The sequence below is a fragment of the Poeciliopsis prolifica genome, unplaced genomic scaffold, assembly GCF_027474105.1.
Source record: "Poeciliopsis prolifica strain line A6 unplaced genomic scaffold, Auburn_PproV2 SCAFFOLD006, whole genome shotgun sequence".
Lineage (NCBI taxonomy): Eukaryota > Metazoa > Chordata > Actinopteri > Cyprinodontiformes > Poeciliidae > Poeciliopsis > Poeciliopsis prolifica.
Genome location: NW_026562381.1, coordinates 9,784,259 through 9,798,545, shown reverse-complemented (window position 1 = coordinate 9,798,545; position 14,287 = coordinate 9,784,259). Strand labels below are relative to the sequence as shown.

Here is a 14,287-nt window from a genome sequence, read left to right as displayed (position 1 = left end):
TGATATATTCAGTATTCTATACATTAATCTATAACGTAGCTTGTAAGATATAAGTAATTAACTGATCATAATATCTCACGTAATATAAAATAATGTCATCAGACAAACAGAAAAATATCAATTTATGTGCAAATTCTAATCATTTAAAGACTAGAATGAAAAATTTAACAGAAATAAAAAACTTAATGACAAAATCACAAAAATTAAAAGGTGGCAACTTTCTAAGTCAATTTACTTCAAAATAGAATATATGAAATTAATACTTACAGCATTAAGTTAATATTAACACTGTGTTCTACTTTACCCTGTTAAGAGAGAGTAAAGTGAAAGTAAAAAGCAATGTATTAAAACTACTCCTTTTTTCAAAAAATTTACTCAAGCAAATGTATCAAATTACTATCTACCTGTGGTTGTAATTTCAAGCTAAGAAAGGTTTATAAAAACATACTGAACGTCTTTTATAAATATAATATAATATAATATATAATAATATAATATATAATATATAATATAATATAATATAATATAAATAATATATATAATATAATATAATATAATATATATAATATAATATAATATACTTATGGGGCTTCATGAAGTTACGTATACGTGACCTTCTGCTACAAAAACGCGCTTCGTGATTGGCTGAACGACTTCCGGCTTCCCGTTGTTCATATCCACACGTGAAGGTCAGCAAAAAACAGCCTCTCCGCGTTTATAATTAGAATAAATATCGGAACTTCGACGTTTTTTGCCGACATGGACGGCCAAGGAGCTTCAGCGGACCCTCAGCTTCAACATTTCATCGAAATTGAGTCTCAGAAACAGAGATTTCAGCAGCTGGTGCATCAGATGACTGAGGTTTGCTGGGTAAGAGAGGAGCACAGTTCAGCATGTTGATTTTTTTTAATCAACTTCTTTACGATAGGGACTTGTGCAGTTGCTGCAGCTATAGACAGATGGTGCGCTTGTTGTAAACATGCAATAATTTCCTTCAGTAAATTTCCTAATAAACTGATGGCTGGACAAATTGTTCATTATAGACATTTGTGAAACTTAGACGCCGCTTCTCAGCTTAATTTTATTTTCACGTAATTACTTTCCGTCTGCGCTGCATGGACCTTAATTAAGAAGATTGTCTATATTTATTTTCCCACTGTAAAATAAATTTAGGGCGCTAACTCGGCTGACTAAAAACAAACAAAAAAACAGCGTAAATACAAAACTTTTTGATTGAACATAATATAAGTAAATGTTTTGCTTATAAATGACAACATATGGTTTTCTCGACGCAACCTGCAAGTATAATAAAAAGTATAAAACGCCGCTGGACCTAAATGCTTATTCGAAACGTCACATTACGTCACAACCAGTGCCACGAGCTGTTTTAAGCTTCAATTCAATTCAGTAATACTTTATTAATACCAAATGGAAATTAAATGTTGAAACTTATATCACCCAAGGTTCCAGAGTCGGTTTAGAGACTGATGGCTGTAGTTAGGAACAATCTCCTGTAGCAAACTGTGCTACAGCGTATTTAAAGAAGCCTCTGACTGACGATACTGTGCTGTTGTAGAGCAGAATCATAAAGGGGTTGCCCAAAATTTTCTTGATTTTTATTATTATTATAAAGAATCGATATTTGAAGCACTTTTATGAGCTATAATTTAGTCTCTTATGTTTATTAGCTTTTTAATGGAGTTTCTGCATTTTGTTCATGTGTGAAAACTCTTGCTGCAGCCAGCCAGGTCTTTGTGATATGAGACTTTTTGTTTGGTTTGTAATTTTGTGTATATATTGTGTATAAGCAATATTTAGAAAAATACTAATACAATATAAATATTAGGGCTGGAACAATTCCTGTAATGATTAGAGTACCTCGATTATTAAAATTCCTCGAGGAAAACTTGCCTGTCTCGAAGCTTCCTTCATTAATGTTTTATTATTTTCTCCACCCCCATCAACCTCCATCTTACGTTCGTTCATTGCCCCCCTCAACTCCCCCACCATCTTTTAAAAAAACTTTAAATAACTCTTATACACACAGACATTAGACATTAATGTTGACATTAATTTTAAGTTTTTAATCTGCAGATTAATTGTAAAAATAATTGATTGATTGCTTGATTGCTAAAATATTTGTTTACAACACCCTTTAGAAATATTAATGCTAACATACAATACTAAGAAACTTTTTTTTATTGATCGTTTTGCTTTACATTTTTACCCCCTTATTAATTTATTTTATGATTGCTTCTTAGTATTGTTGCCTCCTGCATAATAGTCACATTATTGAGATTTTATTACTGAGATTTACCATGGTGATCTGAATGGTAAAGCACCACTAATAATATCTACCCAAACTGAAAAAAATCCACTTAATTTATGTTCTTTTAACAATCCTTCTCACTAATGAGGAACAAAAAATCATCTAAAAGCTTGTGCTTTGTACTAGGGATAAATAGAAGATAAGAAAAGTGAACAGCATTATTGGCTTTCCTTTAACTGACTGACTGATGTGTTGTAATTACACGTGTAGGCCTCTGGGTGGCAGTGAAAGGGATACAAAGTTTCATCTGCACCACTTTTTGTTTTTCTGTTTGTGTGGTTTAAAATATTGAGCTAAGTTGTCTTAAACTCCAGAACTAGCTTTTATTTAAACTCAAATAGTTTTGTAGTTGTAATAAAATCAAATATCTGTGAAGCACAAATACTTTTATTGCATTCATTTTTTATGTGAAAGTATTATTTGAGTTTTGGCTTATTTTTAGTAATCTGCATCTGGAATGAAATTTAACATGCTTTGCTGGTAGTACATAGTACTCCGTATAGTACATATGTTAATATAAAGCTGATCAAACCTTTTGCAGTTTATCAAACTAATTTAGGTACAAAAGATTTTGAATATCTGTCCATTTATTTCTCATTAGATTGTTTTATGCTTGTGCTTAAATTATTTAAAAAGATAAAAATCTATTCATAAACGTGACTCTGACACCACAAGTGGCTCTTTATGCTCTCCAATGACTCCTAATAAGATTGAATGAAAATAATAAAAAACACAAAAAATCTTCAAATATTGATATAACAAGTGTGTTTTTTTATTATTAATAATTTAACAAAACAGAATGAGGCTAAAAAGTATCAGTAATGTTTTTCAGTCCATTTGTCTTACTAAGTTGGAACCTTTGTGCTTTTCTAAATATGTATACTTCCACTTTTTGTGAATGTTTCATTTTTTTCTCTCTTTCAGAAATAAAGTAGAAGTAAACATTCTGTACAAATAACAACACATTAGATACTTATGAAAGATTACAAGTATTTTTTTCTGGATGGTCTTGTAACATTTGCATCTCCAAAAGTTTTATTTTTTCTAAATTGAGAGCTTTACAAGGGAGATTCCTGGCTTAAACAGTATGTAAAATCTGTGTGTGTGCATGCATCTTGTCTCTTTAATCTAAACTAGGTTTTCCTGTAGTAAAATAGAATAGTGAAGTATTTCCCTCTGTATGTTTGATGTAAATCAGTCTCGAAAATGTTTCTTCTCATAGTTTGTGTGTGTGTCTTTAGGAAAAGTGCATGGATAAACCGGGACCCAAGCTGGATTCCAGGACTGAAGTCTGTTTCGTTAACTGCGTGGAGCGATTTATAGACACCAGCCAGTTCATCCTGAACAGATTGGAACAGACTCAGAAGAGCAGGGGAGGATTCTCTGAGACGATGTTGGATTAAAAACTGTAACTGGAAGTTTTATAGAAAAAAAAAGTTTAAAAAAATCAATCAAACAAACAAAAAAACATGCTCATGCTGTTTGGTCCAAATACAGCAGTCTGTACAGTAAGCTGAAGAGTCCAGTCAACTGGGAAACAACCACAACAAGTGTTACCTTGAAAATAAGTGCCTGACGTCTAAACCATGTACAGACCTGGGTAAAAGTTTAGGGTTGTGTTTTGTGACTACAGGAAGACGAGTGTTGAGGTGGTGGTTTGTTGCTGACTGTCAGCTTTTTGAATTCATGTTCAGATGGTGACGTTTGATTATGATGAGATGTTTTTCAGATACATGGACCAAAAATCTCTATCTGAAAAACATGGATTTTTCAGAACATGGATTTTTGTAACAACTTCTTGACCGAAGATCAGTACTCAAAAGACTGGACTGTAAATATGCAATAAACAAAATGCCAAATAAGTATGTGCATCCTTTTTAAAATGCTTGAACAATGTATGTAAGAAGTCTGCACATCTTGTCTAAATTTCCTATTTTTTTGTGATGTAAGAGAGATCATTTCAAAGCTAATCTTTATCTGGTAAAGCCACAGTTTTTTGTTGATTTGTCTAGGTGATTTTTTTCATTATTATTATTCTAAAAGATGAAGTTCTTCTTCCACTTTCTTACTGAAGCCTGAAGCTTTTGTGTCAACATCGATTATAATTGAAGCTCCCCTTATTTTCTGCTAGTTCCACTCCCAAATAATGATGCTGCCACCACCATGCTTCACTGGGTTTTGGTGATGTACATCAAATTCATTTGTTGGACCAACTTTAGTTTCATCATATTTTCTCACATGCTGCTTTGGGAATGTTTGCAACAATAAGTATTTTGTAAAAGTCTGTGAGATGTTTTTTTTGTTTTTTAGATCCATCCATCCATTTTCTAATACCCTGGTCCCTAGTGGGGTCGGGAGGTGCTGGTGCCTATATCCACCCTGTACAGGTCGCCAGTCTGTCGCAGGGCAACGCAGAGACAGACAGGACAAACAACCATGCACACACACCTTGGGAGAATTTAGAGAAACCAATTAACCTGACAGTCATGTTTTTGGACTGTGAGAGGCAGCCAAAGTACTCAGAAAGAACCCACATATGCACAGGGAGAACATGCAAACATCCCGGGCTGGGAATCGAACCCCAGACTTTCTTGTTGCAAGGCAACAGTGCTACCAACTGAGTCACTGTGCTTGTTTTAGATATTTCTCTTTATTCAAAAAGGATTTTGTCTTCCACCCAATCAAATGGAAAACAGTGGTGATTACCGGAAATTTCTGCAACCTGTTAGATGCTGCTCCTGACCAGTTTTCTTCTTGATGTGTTTCACATAGTAAAATGTGGTTGAGAGTTGTGAAATAATTTATTCTTTTTACATCACAAAACCTGGCATTTTAAGAGATATATGCAGACTACTTTCATCCACTGTAAGCGCTTTGTTTTAATGAGACTTGACTTTAAACTAAATATACAGCTTGGCACATATTATGTTCTTTGGTTTAGATTTTTAACATAATGCTGAGGTAATACTGTAGCTCACCAATGTTTTCAAGAGCAAATGTTTGCTCCAATAAGTCTTAAGTTTCCTAATTATAGTAAAAAGTGCTAAACTATATACAGTGAATAAAAGAAATATTGAACACATCAAAATAACTTATTTGTTTTGGTTTCTATGTATGGATTTCTTGGGTTGCTACCAACATATGGTGAAAATTACATCTCAATAGCTTCAGAAATATGTTCAATAAAAAATTGTGATGTGTTCAATGTTTTACCTTCTGTATGTTGAAGCTTTCATGAACAAAGCAAAACACTTAAAAAACAAATATCAAAGGTACCCATGAACAAAAATAAATGATGTTAAAAATAGTTTGTCCCATTTTGTTTGGAACCAAAATTAAAAGTGTCTAAGGTTATAAATGAGATCTATTACAGAGATATTGCTATGGTAAAGCAAATGTATCATGCTTTGCTTGAAAAACATTGTAAAAGTCTTGAGAGGTAAGGATGAGTATACTGGTGCTTTTTTTATTCACAAGGCTCCTTTCTAGTCACCATCAATGTCATTATCTGCTCGCAAGTTATCAACAGGAAGAGCCGATGGATATTGGCCTTCAATTAGCAAATAAGGGGTTTTCCTCAAGTATAAAGGGAGGGAGTCCAGACTAAACGTAATGTCTTTAAAGGCATGAAGGAGAAAAATCCCTAAAATGATGGTGAGGAAGCCACTGATTGTCCCCACTGCACCATCAAAAGTCATTTTTAACCACTCCTTGAATAAGATGGCTGAGCAAGCCATGACGGACGTGGTGAAGAAGACGTAGTAAATTGGCGTGACAATGGAGGTGTTGTAGATGTCGAGCGCTTTGTTCAGGTAGCTGATCTGAATGCTGACGCAGATCGCCAGGCTGACGAGCAACGCCCAGAACAGGGGGTCCTTCAGCACCGCCGTCCCTGAAAACAGCTCTTTGATACCAATGCCAAGACCCTTGACACAAGAGACGGAGAGGGAGCCGATCACAGAGCAGATCAGGATGTAGACCAGGACATTCTTCTGTCCGAAGCGAGGAGCCACGGCAAAGATCAGGACCAGGCTGCTTCCAACAACACACACGGCAAAAACGATGAAGCCTGGTGGGAATATTTCAGAGGGAAACTTTAGAAAAACCTAGAGATAAAGATCCACAGATCCAAAATGAGGTACTTGGGTAATTTGATCACAGGTCAAAAAAACATACATTTTTAGGTAAGCCTGTCGCAATAAGTATTAAATCAATCACATGATAAATTAAAACAAGCTTCATCATTTTTACTTACATGATTGTATTTCTTGTGTTTTTGTTTTTTTTCTACCTGACTGAATGATAAAGGCCTCAGTCTGGTGCTTTGGTCCCGTTTTTGAAGGACAATTTTGTTTACAGAGATTTTAGAGTCCATTGTAAATGTCTTCCAGTTACAATGTTAACTGGAAGACATTTACAATGTTAATTTATAACAATGTTTATTATAAATTAAAGCTTATTGATCTTTGAGAGGGTGTACTTGCATCACTATGCCACTACTATTCAGTGATGGCATAGTTACTTTGAAAAACTAACTTTAACTGAATTAACTTAGATTACTGATTACTTGATTTGGAAAGTAACTAAGATATATTAAAAGTAACTTTTTTTAGTTACATTTATCACAGTAACTTCTGGGACAATTTATCATCCAGCAAAATTTGTTATTGTGGCATTTAGCTACTGCGTATGGAAAGTAGCACATTTAGGCCCAACTGGGAGTAACTGGTCCCTAGTTGGCATCAAAGTCTAAATCACAAGCTTTGTGTAATATAACCATCAACAGGTATTTGTGGTAAATATACAACACCTTAGCTGTATGGTGATTTCAGGCCAATTTGTAAAAAAGTCTACAAGTTGTCGAAAGACTCCACAGTCACAGATAAAGACATGAGACTACCTGGGTCCTTCAGTTTCTCAGCCATGGCGCTGAGCGAGGCAACTTCCTCTTCTTGCGGCGCATGGATCACCATCACCGTGGAACCCAAGATGGAAAGCAGGCAACCAATCTTCCCGTGAATATTCAGCCGCTCATTTAGAAAATATGACGAGAGCACAGCACTGGGAAAGTTCAGGTATTGTTTGTTAAACTTTTGCACAAATGTGTCAAAGCATTTTTATGAAATCCAAAATAAAATGAACAAATATTCTATTAGTTTTTCTCAGTTTCAGGTAAAGGTCAGAAGGTATTTTTAATTATCTGCTCATATTCCTTTTACAAATGTATGGAGGACTGATCCTGCCAAAACTGTTAATAAGTAAGTGGGAAACTGAAACTGTAAATTAAAATATGAGAAAATAAATATTTATATTTATGAGGCCAAATATACAATTTAATAAAATGTTAAATAAATAAATATATTTGGAAATAATTGTAATTATTCATTTCTGTATTTTTTTTAATTTTCAGTTTGGTTTCTTCATTTATTTATTTATTTACAAATTTATAGATATTGACAATTTTGGCCAAATCAGTTCTCCATATGGAAATAGTTAGATTTGAACTGACACACAAACAACATAAAGTTTCAGATAACTATAAAACAGAAGAGCATGATTTATGGTTTGCAAAATGCTCTACAAAGTGTGGCAGGAATCTTTTTAAGCCTCCTTCACCTTAATAATTCTAAATTAAATCAACCAAACACATAACCTAACTGTGAGTAATTTGAGATATGGTTACCTGACAAGCACGCTGAGCGCTCCGAGCGGGGTTACCAGTGTGGCAGGTGCAAACGCATATGCAGCGAAGTTGGCGCCTTCTCCTACTCCCACTACAGCAAATCAGATACACCATTAGATTCTCAGGTGTATCTATAGTTCTCAAAATTAATTCTGAGAAATACATGTGTAAATGTGCTATTTAGGGGAATATAAATACAACAAACACACACACAGAGTGGAGAAACATAGCTGGACCACAGTAAGTCATGTTCTTACTTGAAATGAGCCCAGCCCACCACAGCCATTCTTTCAGATAGGCGTAGCCTCCCTGACCTGTGACATAAAAGCAGCAGAGTCATGGTACTGGTTGAAAAATTCTTCATTTCAATAATAAAAAGTTCTAGCGCCAATTTTTATCATGAAGTGAGAAGCAGTGGTGCACTAGAACATACCTAATCCACAGTGGGTTTATATTCTCACACATACTAATGTGGCTTGTAATTTTGTCTTGTACAGAAAAATGTAAAAAAATATATATATATTTTTTTTTATCAAAACAGCTTAACATTTTAAATCGATATATGGTGCCCTTAACTATTGTTGTCTACTAAATAAAATCTGTAATCTTGTATTTCGTTGGAAACTTTTGTTAATGAAATCCTCACTAAGTGCAATACTTATAACTGTTTAAACTTTATAGGTTACTGACTTTAAGCATACATGTAAAAGAATGAACAAACTTTTTCTTTTTTTTTCTTGGAATTCTTAGACTTTAATAGGCCACATACAAAAATCATTTAAATCCAACATGAGAAGGTTTTTCTCCTGGAGGAGCATGAAAGTCAGAAGTCTTCTTTTAAGCAGTGGTCATAATCCACTGCTTAAAAGTTTTAGTGCATTTTAAGGTTTTGTTTAATTACTTCAAGCACTTCGACCTTTATCGTGGACTGCCACTACCTGCTCGAGTTGTGCCCTTGCTGGCCAATCGCAGCAGGCCTTTCTTTTTCAAGATGAAACTTGACCCGATAAAAATACTGGAGCTCACAGCCAGAGAGAGACCGATGTAGAAGTCCAAGCGGTTCACTTCCATCTGTAAAACCCACCAAAACTCGAGTTACAACTGGATAAAAAAGTAAATATATAAACGAATATGAAAGTCAAGCAGCAGATATCATGTGTGGATATCACATGATTAGATGACATCCCCCGACTAGTTCAGCCAACTTCTATAACAAATTAAAGTCGCTGTGCGATGAAAAAAAATACATTCCTAATCACATTACGCTGAAAACATCATTTTCCAACCGAAAAGTGAAACTGTTATTAAAATGTTTTACCTCGATTGTCGACTTGGCTTCATTTAGGTGACAACAGGAAGTGAAGCACCCGATTGGCCGAGAAAGGCTGGGTTTCACTGCGCTACTTCCTGGTGTTTGCTTTGAAACGAAAAGATAAGAAGCCTGTGTGCAGCTCGCGATGCAAGCAGCACACACAATAAATAAAATCGGCACAGAATGAATAATTAAATTAATTAAAAAAAACTATTTTCAAATATATTTATATATTTACAGTTTAATGTAATAATGTATTTACATATTCTCATCATTTGTATTATTAATTTAATTTACTTTTTATTTTTTTTATTTGAAAATTGTAAAAAATATTGGCTGATATGAATATAATAACAAAAATTTACTAGGAGTTTCTGAACTTAACTTCTAATTAACACAAAAAGGTTCAACAAAATGTTTAATAGTATAGAAATAAAATAGTATAACTTTGATTCTAAACAACATAGATGTTTTCTAAAACTTTAACAATATTTTTTTATTTTGCCAATAAAGTTATTGAAAAAAATGTAAACAAGAATTCTTTAATCTGATTGGTGGTGTAGTTCTTTCAGCGTTCTGATTGGATTGCGGATTTTCATTGACAGTTACCGGAAGTAGCGCTAACCTTGAGCAGCAGGCTAGCCACATGCACAGTAAGCTCACGCAAATGAATTTTTTTAAATGACTAAAACCTCTTTAACTGAAGCATTTCACCACGAATATTGTCATGTCTGCCATGTAGGCTACTTGTTCTTAGCCGCTTTCAGCTCTTCACTCCCTGGTTTGAGTTTCCTCGTCTTGTTGGAGTCGTCTGAGATGCAACGATGAGGTTTCCTTTTCTTACAGTCACCAGCGGCTGGAAGACTTTCTATGGATTCCTGCAAAGAGGACTTTTGTCAGCAGACCAGAGACTGTGGAGCTCAGCTTTGAAATGCAGCAGGAGCAGCAGTCAGCTGAGCAAAGAAAAGTGTTTCTACATAACAACCCCGATCTTCTATGTGAACGCTGCTCCTCATCTCGGCCACCTTTACTCAGCCGTGATTGCTGACTGCCTACACAGGTGGAAACTCCTGCAGGGTTTTGAGTCAAGATTTGCCACAGGTAAATCCTACTTCCTGAAAAAGTCAAAGTATTTGACTTGGATCGAATGTGATAAACCAGCACAAAATAGTTGCATAGTTGGGTGTTGAAAAAAAAAAAACGTGTTTCAGACTTATTTCTAAAAATCAGAAAAATGCAATATAAAAACGTTTTACAGTAATTACATCTACTTGAAAATGGTTAAAGGGCCTATTTGACACATATGACAAACCGTATGATGACATTTTTATGTAGAGCAGTGGTCCCCAACTCCCGGGCCGCGGACCAATTGGTACCGGGCCGCGCAAGAAATAATTAAATATTTACGTTTTATGTATTATTTTGAATCTGAAGGATCTTTTATTTTGAAAATCCTTTAACCGGATTCTCTCGGTTACGTCTTGCGCGGGTTAGGGTTCATAAGAAACAGATGAGATGTCTTTGGGAAGTTTCTTTGCAAAGGGGAAAGGCGAGAGAAGAGACAGGAGGATGGATTTGTTTGTTCCCACATTCCAAGCTGCTCTGCATGACACGTCACCGACTGTTAATGAGGGAATGACGCTGCAAACTGCTTCTCCACGTAGAAACCAGGCAGCCTGTGCATCAACAACACTTCATTGTCTCCCATCACTCCCGGATGGGACCGTCTCGTTGCAGAGAAACGAGCTCTGGGCTCCCATTAGTCGTTATCCTGAGTTAACATGTTCACGAAAGTAAAACGTTCGTTTTCGTGCCGCATTTGTGTCTTATTTTGAAGGAATGCGTAAACGTTACACCATTAGCGACCAGAGTCGGAGCGTGTTAGGGCAGTGGTCGAGAAGAGAAGAGCTTGTGAGTTTTAGGTCTGGTTCACTCAACGATTTAAGGGACGATTTTCCAAACCTCTGTGACCACAGAGCCGATAAAAGTCCAACAGGTTCGGTCGGTTCGTGCGTCCAGCCACACGGCAGGAGCAACGCGCCACAAGAACCGATTCCACTCACGAACATCCCGGTTCCAGAAGAAAATCCAGTAAAACCACCCCCAACATACCATACGTGAATTTAGAATAATCAAACATGGATGACGATGTAGAAACAGTGGTAACAGTTTGATAAAAGAAAAGGCGTTTGATAAAAGGAGAGCAGTCGCTCTATTTGCTGCAGGTGAGTTATGTTTTTTCATAGTTAACATTTTTAACTGAATAAACATAACCACATACAATAAACATATAAAAATGTCTTTTTCATATAATAATAAACATTTCCACACATCACCTCCGACGTCCACCGGATTTTGGTTGCCATATCAACTTTTTGGGATTCCCCTCCGCTCTTACGTCACCGCGCTTTCTGATTGGCTCCCGGTCACATTCAACAGGTTGAGTTCTGGCTCCCACGCAGGGAAAAACCACGCAGGCTGCGATAATCGGCCCAAGACAAACTTGCCCGATTTTAGATCGGGCATTTTCAAAACGCTGAGAAATATTGGATAAATTAGAGGAAATTGATAGTAAAGAGGAAACAAAATCGAATAAATTAGGGAATTAAATAGAAGATAAATGTATATTTTTCAACCACAGGAACAGATGAGCATGGCCTGAAAATCCAGCAAGCGGCTGAAGCTGCAGGAAAAGATCCTCTGACTTTCTGTACTGAAGTGTCTCAGCGTTTTGAAACGCTCTTCAGCAGCTGCAGCGTTTCCTTCACCGACTACATCAGAACCACAGAGCAGAGACACCGTCTGGCCGTGGAGCATTTCTGGTCAGTGCTCTGGAACAAAGGGCTCATCTACAAAGGAATCTATGAGGGCTGGTACTCCACACAAGATGAAAGCTTCCTGGTGCCATCGCAGGTCGGTGATGCTCTGGACCCATCGGGGAAGGAGGTCAAAGTGTCACTCGAGAGTGGACATAAGGTAAATGTGAATGTGGAGGGCTCATGCTGCCAAAATTGACAAATAAATAAATGTGAACATAAAAATGCAAATTGTATGTAAGAAAATTAAATTCAAAAGAAATTTGGGAATATGTTGGAATTATCTAATTGCATTTTTGTTCAACTTTATATATTTATTTAGTTTCATTTATTAATTTCCTAATTTTACCAATTTTTTAAAATTAATTTATTTCCTCATTTATTCTTAGCAAATTTTGGCAATCAGTCTTCTATACTAGTACTCCATTACTGAGGTTTCATAAATGATGTTACTGTTTTACAGGTGGAGTGGATGAAAGAGGAGAACTATATGTTCCGTCTATCCTCTTTTCGATCTCTTCTCCTTGACTGGCTTGTGAAAAATCCCGGTGCCGTCCAGCCGGAGCGCTTCCATCAGGCCGTTCTGCAGTGGCTGCAGGAAGACCTTCCGGACCTCTCCGTGTCTCGTCAGAGGAGTCGTCTTCAGTGGGGCATACCGGTCCCAGGAGATCCTGAACAAACCATCTACGTATGGCTGGACGCTCTGGTGAATTACCTCACGGTTGTTGGTTACCCAGACAAACATGAGCGGTGGTGGCACGTTGCCCACCACGTTATAGGAAAGGACATCCTGAAGTTCCACGCCATCTACTGGCCTGCTTTCCTTCTAGGAGCAGGGCTGCCTCTGCCGCAGGTCATCCATGTTCACTCGCACTGGACTGTCGGAGGGAGGAAGATGTCGAAAAGTTTGGGTAACGTTGTGGATCCTTTTGAGCATTCTCAGATGTTTACTAATGACGGCATGAGGTACTTCCTGTTGCGTCAGGGAGTCCCAGACACAGACTGCAACTACACTCATGACAAAGTGCAAAAACTTCTCAATGCGGAGCTCGCAGACTCTTTAGGTGGTCTGCTGAACCGCATCACAGCTCCAACCCTCAACCCAGCTCAGGTCTACCCTGCTTTCTGCAGTCATTCCTTCCCCAGAGACCGGCGTGGCAGAGCGGTGGAGGAAGATTACCACATGGTGGAAACTGTAAGAAGTCTATCCACTGTGGTAGAGAAGCACTACGAGGGCATGCAGGTGTATAAAGCTTTGGAAGCCATCAGTGCATGCGTGAAACAGACGAACGGTTTTGTTCAGCGTCACACACCTTGGAAACTGGACAGGAGCGACAGCAAAGATGGCCGCTGGTTAGACACAATCATCCACTTGACTCTCGAATGCTTGAGGGTTTATGGGACTCTCCTCCAGCCGGTGGTGCCGGAGATTTCAGACAGGCTGCTAACTAGACTCGGTGTGCAATCACAAGAGAGAAGCTGGAAAGATCTGAATTTTTTGGGGAGATATTTCGGAACAGACTGTTCGTTTGAAGGGAGGCCATTGGGGTCAAACTGTGGGTTGCTTTTTAGCAGACTGGAAACTCAGAGTGGAGCAAAACAAAAAACAATGAAAAGTAAAAAACCTGCACAGAAGAGGTGACTGGTTTCATGCAGTATTTTCATTTTAGCTGATATCAAATAATCTTGGAACACAAAAATATACATTCAAGCTGTTACAATAAAATATCCTGACTTAAACTACAACATTGTCAGAACCCTTTTCTACTTTACATGTTAAACTACTTATTATGGCAATATAAAAGCTATAGTAAAAGGTGAATCTCAAAATTAGTGACAGCAAAAAAGTAAAATACAGAGTGAAATGTATCAAGAGCTTATTGGTGTGAATGCTGAGGGCATTCACCTTGAGTTCCTTCCCTATTTTACACCACTTAACTTTACCATATATTATATTTTGTGCTATTTTAACCATTAAACTTTGAAAATATTCTGCTTAACGCTTCATTGTGTCTCAGTGAATTTTTACAAGCTTAATTAAATTACTGGAATAAATAAGCTTTCTAACTATATATGTATTTCTGTAGATAAAATACCTAAATTCTGTTTATGTATATCAGGATTTTTATAAGACTTTAAAATGGCAT

General features: G+C 36.7%; 3 protein-coding genes across 4 annotated transcripts; 2 read left to right on the top strand and 1 right to left on the bottom strand.

The window, feature by feature from the left end:
• The first annotated feature begins 668 nt into the window (after nucleotides 1-668).
• LOC129360334 (mitochondrial import inner membrane translocase subunit Tim8 A) lies at nucleotides 669-4,191 on the top strand. The gene is made up of 2 exons (XM_055030502.1): nucleotides 669-870; nucleotides 3,571-4,191. The coding sequence occupies exons 1-2, from the start codon at nucleotides 760-762 to the stop codon at nucleotides 3,730-3,732; spliced, it is 273 nt and encodes a 90-aa protein (XP_054886477.1). The 5' UTR covers nucleotides 669-759; the 3' UTR covers nucleotides 3,733-4,191.
• Nucleotides 4,192-5,111: 920 nt separating this feature from the next.
• Nucleotides 5,112-11,938, bottom strand: LOC129360333 (magnesium transporter NIPA2-like). Of its 2 annotated transcripts, XM_055030501.1 has the most exons (8): nucleotides 11,661-11,938; nucleotides 10,072-10,202; nucleotides 9,331-9,429; nucleotides 8,951-9,083; nucleotides 8,270-8,326; nucleotides 8,013-8,103; nucleotides 7,230-7,390; nucleotides 5,112-6,398 (listed from the first exon to the last, which is right to left on the bottom strand). In XM_055030501.1, exons 4-8 carry the CDS (start codon nucleotides 9,081-9,083, stop codon nucleotides 5,815-5,817), a joined length of 1,026 nt encoding a protein of 341 aa, XP_054886476.1. In that variant the 5' UTR covers nucleotides 9,331-9,429; nucleotides 10,072-10,202; nucleotides 11,661-11,938; the 3' UTR covers nucleotides 5,112-5,814. The 2 variants fall into 2 exon arrangements, with proteins under 2 accessions (XP_054886476.1, XP_054886475.1); XM_055030500.1 differs by lacking the exon at nucleotides 11,661-11,938 and having other exon boundaries at nucleotides 10,017-10,106.
• On the top strand, nucleotides 10,135-14,271 carry LOC129360332 (methionine--tRNA ligase, mitochondrial-like). The gene is made up of 3 exons (XM_055030499.1): nucleotides 10,135-10,425; nucleotides 11,966-12,300; nucleotides 12,604-14,271. Exons 1-3 carry the CDS (start codon nucleotides 10,149-10,151, stop codon nucleotides 13,780-13,782), a joined length of 1,791 nt encoding a protein of 596 aa, XP_054886474.1. The 5' UTR covers nucleotides 10,135-10,148; the 3' UTR covers nucleotides 13,783-14,271.
• The last annotated feature ends 16 nt before the right edge of the window (nucleotides 14,272-14,287 follow it).

Bases quoted from the DNA above. Each gene is read 5' to 3' on its own strand.
- LOC129360332 (XM_055030499.1), top strand. From the start codon at position 10,149: ATGAGGTTTCCTTTTCTTACAGTCACCAGCGGCTGGAAGACTTTCTAT. The intron at 10,426-11,965 runs GTAAATCCTACT...TTTCAACCACAG, and splicing joins TGAGTCAAGATTTGCCACAG to GAACAGATGAGCATGGCCTG. The intron at 12,301-12,603 runs GTAAATGTGAAT...ACTGTTTTACAG, and splicing joins CACTCGAGAGTGGACATAAG to GTGGAGTGGATGAAAGAGGA.
- LOC129360334 (XM_055030502.1), top strand. From the start codon at position 760: ATGGACGGCCAAGGAGCTTCAGCGGACCCTCAGCTTCAACATTTCATC. The intron at 871-3,570 runs GTAAGAGAGGAG...GTGTGTCTTTAG, and splicing joins AGATGACTGAGGTTTGCTGG to GAAAAGTGCATGGATAAACC.
- LOC129360333 (XM_055030501.1), bottom strand. From the start codon at position 9,083: ATGGAAGTGAACCGCTTGGACTTCTACATCGGTCTCTCTCTGGCTGTG. The intron at 8,327-8,950 runs GTAGTGGCAGTC...TTTATGTCACAG, and splicing joins CAAGGGCACAACTCGAGCAG to GTCAGGGAGGCTACGCCTAT. The intron at 7,391-8,012 runs GTAACCATATCT...GAACTTTCCCAG, and splicing joins GCGCTCAGCGTGCTTGTCAG to TGCTGTGCTCTCGTCATATT.